Source organism: Parasteatoda tepidariorum, chromosome 9, assembly GCF_982258835.1.
Source record: "Parasteatoda tepidariorum strain Cologne lab strain chromosome 9, Ptep-v5.0, whole genome shotgun sequence".
In the NCBI taxonomy this organism is placed as follows: domain Eukaryota; kingdom Metazoa; phylum Arthropoda; class Arachnida; order Araneae; family Theridiidae; genus Parasteatoda; species Parasteatoda tepidariorum.
In genome coordinates this window covers 102,585,922-102,594,864 of record NC_141763.1, presented here as the reverse complement: position 1 = coordinate 102,594,864, position 8,943 = coordinate 102,585,922, and the positions used below count along the sequence as shown (strand labels likewise).

General features: G+C 27.8%; 1 protein-coding gene across 3 annotated transcripts; it reads right to left on the bottom strand.

The window, feature by feature from the left end:
- Positions 1 to 740: 740 nt before the first annotated feature.
- LOC122269231 (ATP synthase F(0) complex subunit k, mitochondrial-like) lies at positions 741 to 8,896 on the bottom strand. Of its 3 annotated transcripts, none has more exons than XM_087152525.1 (3): positions 8,833 to 8,896; positions 4,717 to 4,807; positions 741 to 939 (listed from the first exon to the last, which is right to left on the bottom strand). In XM_087152525.1, exons 2-3 carry the CDS (start codon positions 4,795 to 4,797, stop codon positions 841 to 843), a joined length of 180 nt encoding a protein of 59 aa, XP_087008651.1. In that variant the 5' UTR covers positions 4,798 to 4,807; positions 8,833 to 8,896; the 3' UTR covers positions 741 to 840. The 3 variants fall into 3 exon arrangements, with proteins under 3 accessions (XP_087008651.1, XP_087008652.1, XP_087008653.1); XM_087152526.1 differs by having other exon boundaries at positions 8,771 to 8,881; XM_087152527.1 differs by having other exon boundaries at positions 8,708 to 8,855.
- Positions 8,897 to 8,943: the final 47 nt, after the last annotated feature.

The window sequence follows — 8,943 nt, the reverse complement described above, 5'->3', positions numbered from 1 at the left end:
AAATGTTTTTTCTGTTTCTCAACCTCTCAGAATTTCGCTACTAGCTCAAATTTAAGTTTTATAGGAAGGAAAAGAATTCTAAATCCAGTTGGTTTTTTAAGTGTCTGTTACTCAAAAGTTAATTAAAAAAAATTTTTTTTTTACATAAAATCTGAGATTGGCTATATTTATTGTTATTAAAAATACTTTCAAAACAGAAAAGCGCTGTGGGCGATAAATTATAAAAAAAGCACTAATTTCCTAGGGATTTTAGATTTTAAATATGTTTCAAAACCTCACAAATCAGAATAAATTTGAAATTTAGTGTTTCTACTATTTTATATATGATTATTTTTATTTATTAACATGATTAATAAGGTGAAAAGTGAAACAATTGGTCATGGGCCAAAAAATGGTTAAAATCATCAAAAATTTAATCTCTTTATTAATAAATAGTACTCCTTTAAAAATAAATTTTGAATTAAAATTTTAAATCTAACCCTATTTGACAAAGTTATACATAATAGTATCATGTAACAAGCAACATTTTGATCATAAAAGTTTATAAACTCCAAGACTGTTGATTCACATACTTCAGCGAAAATATATAAGAAATTGAAAGAATATAATTATAATTGAAATAAAGAAAATAAATAAAATTTGTCCTGATAAAATTCAGACAGAAAACTTAAAAAAGTTTTCCAAATTCAAAATGTTTTATAAGAAAATATTACCTAGCTGCAAAGAAAAAATAAAATTAATTATAAAACTCAGATAAAATTTATTTTAAAAATTTTCTAACAATAACAAATTGAAAATAGACATAAATTTATTTCTTAATATTCAATAAAATAAATTTTATTATACAGTTTTAGTTACTGCTAGCTTCTTCTTAGGTTTTGTCCATGTGTAAACACCATGACTCAATATAGCTAATGCACCATATGCTGCAAAGGTTATCTATAATATAAAACATAAGCATAAATGTAGTTGAAAAGTTCAATGCCAAAGTGCTAATCAGTTTCTTAATTTATAAATTGTAAAATCCTTTCAGGGGCAAAGAAATAAAAACCATCTCATTAATTTTTTACAATAACTTAAAATTGCAATAGTTTTTATCTCTTAAACAACAAGGTTTTTATTAAACACTTTTAATTTTAAAAAATACATTAATAAAGTTTTTCATTCATAAAATTAATTTTAGATGTGCATACAATGCAACGACAATTCTTAACTAAAATTTTGATTTAAATTTTTCTACCCTGCAAAGAGTCAAACATGAGTGCCTGCTTTTAATCTATACATTTGTTGTTATTGTTGACGTATGCCATTAAGGCAGAGGGGGTGCGATTGTTCTTGTTTTCCAGTGGCGCCATCTATGGCCAAGAATTCTACTTCTGTCACACCCGTTTAAAGGGTGAACCCATTTATACATCGATTCAGTCATCCACAGATCGTAATTTCGACCTGAACCAGAGAACGATCAATCTCCAATTCAGTACCCCCAGAGATATTGATTTGTTATGGGAACATGGAGGACTTTGAGACTCGACAGATTTAACGTGCATCTGTCACCATTTACTACACGGGGAGTCTTCGGCCGGCAGGGATCGAACCCATGACCACTTGGACATGGGCCCAGTGCCGTACTGACCAGGCTATCCCGGCCCATCTATACATTTACTTATAATTTAAGCATTCTTTTTATTTGAAAAGCTACTTCAACAATTTTCAATATAATAAGTGCTTGAAAATAATGGTCCATTGGTTCAAGATCACTAGAAAATAAATATTAGTGGTCTCCCGAACCAACAATCAATGCAAAGGGCTGCCTGGTTTTTTGTGTTATGGCCTGTTTAAGTGTCACAGAAAAGCACATTTCATCATCAACCCCAATGATAGCTTCACAACCTACATTGCTTTTTCTCAAAAAAGAAAGTTACTATAGCCAGTTAAAATATATTAATTTATCAAAAATATTACTGGTTTATTTTTGCCACCGCCCCAATTTTCAAGAAAAAAGAAAAGAGGCTTTACAATCCTGCTGGGCTTCTTTTTCAAACTAAAATCACTGTGCTGACTGTAAAAAGATTAAAAAAAACTGTTAAAAGACTTAGAAACAGGTAAAATGCATCTTACTATAATCGTAGTAATAAAACCGAACAATTATAAGGTTCCAACATAATATTGAAATAACTAAAATTATTCTAAAATTGCAGAGTTTTACTGAGTTTTTAACTATTTTCTTGCTAGTTGTTAGCTATTTTTTTTAATTTTAAATGTTTGAATGCTAATAGATATCTAAAATACTTGCATTGCAAAATTGATCTGGATTACATGAACATTATTAACTCTATGTAGCGACCACCTCTATTTACGACCACTTTTAAGAGGCACGGAAGTTTTTCCATAGACTTGATGTTGAAGATAACCTTTAGGAGAGACCAGTGATACCTCTCCCAGCGACCGGGCAGATATCTGCCAGGGCTAAAGAGAATAGAAGAACTAGTTCACTCCGCTCTTAGAGCTGAAGCTACGATTTCCCTCCTCATGACGTCACTGTGTCCACAGATCTCGGAGATCGCATATTATGATAACTTCGCATCTTTCTCTTTTTAAAAATAAGTTAGTCTTTTTCTGGTTATGAGCTTTCAAACTTTACGTAATTAACACATATTTTCGTTCATAAACATAGTTCAAAAAAACTTTCTTGGCCATTATATTACGAAAAATACCATTTTAAACTTATAAAAATGTTTTACTAGTTGGCGAAAATTACACTATAAATACTTTATTTTAAAAAGTTCAGTTTTAACTTTAATTATTAAGAAAAATTAAAGCATATATCGACACTTTTTTTATCTACATATTCTCTTATAACAATAAGTTGAGTTAAATTTAGAATCCCTGATTTTAAAATATGCCGTTAATAGCAATTTGTTCATACTTAATCATTAGGAAACATCAACCTTAAACGCTAATTACTAAAACAAAATAATAATTTAGGTTCATAATGACATTAGAAATTTTACAATTGTTTATAGATATTTAAATTTACGATGATATAATTTAGAGATATTTAAATTTAAGAGAATATACTTTTTAAAAAAAATCATAAATATTTAGAATAACTACATTAAAAAATATGTTATGAAATTAGGTGAATTCCAACTATATACTATATATTTTATTTATACTTTTTATTTACATTTTAATTTTCTTTGACTTTATCCATTTTTTAATTTTTTTCACCTGCCTTTCTTTTTGAAGTAACGAGGCGGTTTCAATTTAGATAATGAATTTTTATAAAAGTTCTTAGCTACAGAATAAACGTATTGCTGTTTTATATTAACTGTGTCATTTCGGAATACATTCTTTACATAGTAGTTCATTTACTTTAGGGAACACGCCGAAAATTATATTTTTTCCTTTTGTTTTTCTATCAAAATTTTTACACGTTGCAATCGCGCAAACTGGCATTTCGATAATAGTTTTAAATTCTCGTAAATTCACTGCAAAAACTGAGGAAAGTCATTAAAGAAAATAACAAATGTCTTAGAATATCTCGCAAAAAGAAATGCTCCAATATTAGTTAGAGCTAGTAAGGCCGAACGCTCCGTTCTTGAAGTAAAAAGGAGAGCTTTGCGCCAAAGTGACGTCACTAGAGAAAATCTGAGGATTGGCGCGGCGAGAGCTACTTCAAAGGAGTGAACCAGCCCTTCTATCTTTTTAGCCCTGGATATCTGCACCAAATGCGGGAAAGATCAAATAAGGAAACACGAAATAATATCAAAACAAAAAATTTAACAAAACAAATAAGTAGATTAAAATGTATTCAAAATATTTGTGTGAGGGTCTTATTTAGCGAACTCTTTTTTATGATACAACCTCATGTTACAGTCTGAGTGCACTAAAGATGTTGCTATCCATGATTTACTTCAAGAGTTGAAAGTTTTTTAAAAAAAACAAACATCCTAAACAAACAAACCACTTTTCATCTTTTAAAGCTAACTCATTTTTACGATATAAAATTAAATACAAACTTAAACAAAAAACTAAATTGTTTATTTATTTAAAATAGCTTTATCATTCATACTTGGTAAATTTATTTTTAGACATAATTACATCAGATGGGATCATTTTTTAGACGCTAAATTTTATTCATCTATCCGTCTTTTCATGATGCTAACAGAAGTGGCCTTACGGCACCACGAAAATGACACAGAATAAAATTAAAATCGCTTGAGAAAAATTGTGCACTTTCGATAAGAATTTTGAAGTCAATGAAGGTAACCTCTAAGAATGACCAACCTTCAGCAATGACCATTTTACTGTGGAACAGAGAGTTGGTCGCTCCCAAGAGGTTTCACTCTAAATGAAATAAATAAATTTAAAAAAGCACTGACAAGGAGAAAAATAATTATCAAAAAATAAATCATTTGGGCAGTGCAGCAGTAAAATTATTCAATATCTAATCTGCTTTGAAACCGCACAAACAAGTTTAAAATAAGTATTGTACAAGACATTAATTATATGTTATTAGCATTACTACTGGATTTACTAATCATGACTTACTAGTTATAACATTCAAATTAAACAAGAATTACTACACGATTTTAATGTAGCAATTAAAGAAGTGATTCGTGGATAATCTAAAAAGTAATGTAGTGATTATAGAAGTAATTTATCGAAATTGTAGTTGTAAATGCAACAACTATAAAAAAAGAAATATCTTACATTAACTCTTCCTCGAGTTGTAGAGGTGTTGAAATATTTTTGCCATCCTTTAAACTGTGCTTCATTCACTCCCCCAGCCATTTTATGCTACCTGGAAATAAATTCTTTAAAGAAAGATGTTCCTTATCCTTAAAAAATAGATTTTTGTTAATTATTACTGCTTTATACAAAAAAGAAATTTTGCTTTTAGTATTCAGAAATGTTTAATGCTTTGCAGTAAAAAAAATTTCGCTTTCAGTATTCAGAAATTTTTAATTATCACTGCGTTATACAAATAAGAAATTCTACTTTTAGCATTCAGAAATTTTTGATTGTTACTGCTTTGTACTAGAAACAAATTTCGCTTTTAGTATTCAGAAATTTTTAATTATTACTGCTTTATATTAAAGAGAAATTTTACTTTTAGAATTCAGAAATTTTTAATTGTTACTGCTTTGACTAAAACGAAATTTTGCTTTTCGTATTCAGAAATTTTTATTTTTTACTGTTTTACACTGACATAAAAATGGCTATTAGTATAAAGAAATTTAAAAAAGAAAAAAGATTTGTAATGCATAGAGCTGTGAGGAGAGAATATTCTCAAAAAAATAATCAAGAAAAACAAGAAAATTCTTGTGAAGATAAAATTTAGAAAATAATTGAGAACATTCCTTTTTCTTCAATCATCAAAATTGTGTATTAAATGTGGTTCAATTATTATTCCCAAACAGATAACAAATTCTGTCTAGGTATAATCACCATACAATAGATTCTTAGTAATTTTTATCTCAAGACTTTTTTTTTTTTTTTTTTGAAAGTTTGAGAATTTTTTTTCTGAACATATAATTTTGATTTTTGTCTTTTTTTTCTGAAACAAAAATTTAAAATTTTGTAAGATTAAATATTTCTTATGAAATCTTTATTTTAGTTTTGAAAAAAAAAATACCAAATTGTAGGAAAGAAATTTGAAATTAGTTGACAAAAAGCTGGTCTAATTCTTTATAAAAATGAAAGTTTTTTAAAATCTTCCAACGAAATTTTGTATTGTTGACAAATAAATATCTTCATGATCAGAAGATAAAAAATTCATTTTCTCTTGTACAATCTTTGTTGTCTTCATTTACTCTGTGATTAATAGCTGAACCTGGTACTATAATTCTTAAGAATACAAATTCTAAAATAAGAATAATATCTTAGGAGCATAATTTATGATTAAAACTGTTTTGAATGTTTTCAGAACAATGTTCAAGGAATGCTGGTTTCATTTTAATTATGGAATATTGTTACTATATCAAATTTATTATTTATGCTTACACCTAATACATTTTTTTATCTTTATCAAATTAATTTATTAAAATAATTATTTTAGAATTGTTCCGAACAATTCATGAAAAATGTTTCTCTTTTATTTTAATCTGATAAAAAATCTTAAACAAAATGCATTAAAAATTATGTTCAAATAATTTTTTCGAATCACTGTTCAAATCATTTTTTAATAATCAGAACAAATTATTTCACTGTTTATATTTACATTCATTATTAAAGTATTTTTTAATTTTTAAGGTATTAATTACCAAGTAAAATAAGTACTATTATACTTGGTACTATTATATAGGTACTATATATATTGTACTATATATATTGTACTATTATATTATATAAATATTGGCTAGGACAATATTCTTGAATGTTCAACTTGATATGAATAATTCCGATAATAATATTCTTCAGATGATTATTACCGAGAAATTTACATCTCTATTATGAATATGCACCTGGATTCAAGTGTTTTTTTTTGCCCAAATTGGCCATAATAGCTGCCAATGTTAGGCTTGAATTGTACTTCTTATCACAGATCTGTGTGATGTAATAATCGGGAAGTGGGGGTAGAGTTTTAAACACTGAGCAAAGTTGTAATCCGTGTTTATTTTAAGCTTTATTGCCAGATATAAATTTGCCTGGAAATTCAAGACACTGGTGTTTTAAGATTAAAGAAACGCCCAGATTTTTTTTTCTCTTCAATTTATCTACATTGCGCAGATAAATTAAGAATGCTCAAATTAATTTAAGTAATGCACAGTATCCATTTGAAGTGATGTGCCCTATGTCTAAGTGTGAAATTAATTTTAATTGAAGGCATTTTATTTTGAATGGCGGAGTAAGTAGAGTGTGTGTTAAGAAATAAATCTGTTATATGTGAACAAATTTAATATGAGCATGAAGTCAGTTTTTTATTATTGTGCATTTGCTGAAACAAGGATTAAAGATTGGTTTATTTCAAGGTCTTTTGAAGAAAAGAAAAAAACATTTTATAAGAATAACTTCAATATGTTTATTCTATGTCTGCTTAGCATCGTTAAATAATATTTTTGCGTTTATTAACAGCTGTGTTTTTAACATTTATAGCCGAGAAAGAAAAACAACACATTTACTGTAGCAAAATAATAGATTGGTATTATTTCAATATGTAATCTACCTCTGTAATAGACATTCATTTTTTTAATAGTTGAGTTTTAGTTTTCTTCTTTCCGAGCTATTGCCTATCATACATTTGTCCTGAATACCTTGCATTGATGTTTTTTTTAAGACTAAGTACCACTGCACAGCATACATTTGCCTAGGAAATTCTACACTGAGGTATTTTTCTTAAAGGTTTAGTACAATTGCCCAGTATACCCTACTCTGTTTTTTAAGGTTAAGTACCATTGCCAAACATACCCTACACTGTTGCTTAAAATTGACTGTAATATAAATGAACTTGGAATGTCCGATTTAGCATCGAGTGCACATAAAACAGTTCCCTGGAGGCTAACATTTAATATAGATCTGCAGTCATTTTTGAAATGGGTGTTATGTGTTTAAAAATGGCCGTAATACAAGTCAACTTTAAATTTAATAGGGTTGAAATATTTCATTCTGTTTTTGGCAAAAGACGAAAGCAATGCTAATAAAAATGCATCAAAAGTGGTTAGTAACAACAAACATTGAGTGAAGTTGCACAACAAATCTGTTCCAGAAATTCTTAATTGCTACTACTTGACACTAAAAGAAAATTTCGTTCTTGGTATAAAGAAATCTTTATTCTACCTTAATTGAAAATTCTTAAAAATAAAATTGCATAGCATACATCATTTTAATTAATGATTTTAATCAAAAACCAAAAATGGTTGTAGAAGCTGAAGATATGGGGGAGATTTCCACATGTTTCACAAGTTTTGGCAACTTCTGGGCAGTGGCCCATGAGAAACTAAAAAAAAAACATCACAGAAAGGGACCAACTCAAAAGTTATAACTCGTAACCACCTCCAGACAAACGTCTACAAGTTTGTTTTCTTTTGCAAGTTGAAAATCTATTTGGCACCTTGGCAACTGTAGTTTGCACGACATATCACGATATGGAAACACTCTCTCAGAGAAACTAAAAAAACATTACAGAAAGGTAAAATTTGTAGCCATCCAGTTGTTCTTTTTTTTTTTAAAAAAATTTGCAAGTTTTAAATCTATTTGGTACCTAGACGATTGTAATTGGCACAACAAATCAAGATACGGAAATATCCCCGGCGTTGAAACGTAACCAAAATCAGTGACAATATTTACAATGAAACAATGAAGAACTTTCTTTATACATGTGTTACAAATGTGGAATCTTTATTCTTTGAGTTGAGAAAGAAAAGTTAAGAGTTTGGTCAGAACGAAATTTCCGAATATTTTAAATAAATTAATGTGTTTATTAATCTTCCTTTTGCATAGTAAATATTTTTGCAGTAAGTACATAATTTTGATAAAGATGCAAAATAGCATAATGTAACAACTGGTTATGATGTATACTGAAAATGAACTTGCAATAAAGAATTTAATTTAAGCTAATGATTCAAAAGTTTCAAAGAACTTAGTATTAATATATATATATATATATATATATATATATATATATTACAAATTCACAGACAAATACAAATTCACATAACTAATATTAAGACAATAAAAATTCATCTTTCTGAAAAAAATATACCATTATAGATCATGCAAATGAAAAACGAAATAAAATTATTATCAAAATATATCATGTACATACATTTTAAAATTATAATTTAGCTTAAAATCAATAATTTGAGATTATCTGGAAAAATATCATACCGAAACTGCAAATATTGAGAAAGAAAGGACAGAAAAATGCAAAATTTTAAGCGAACTTAGCTTATAGCTTTAAATCTTTATCAGTTGATAATCTGAAAGAACATGAAAGCT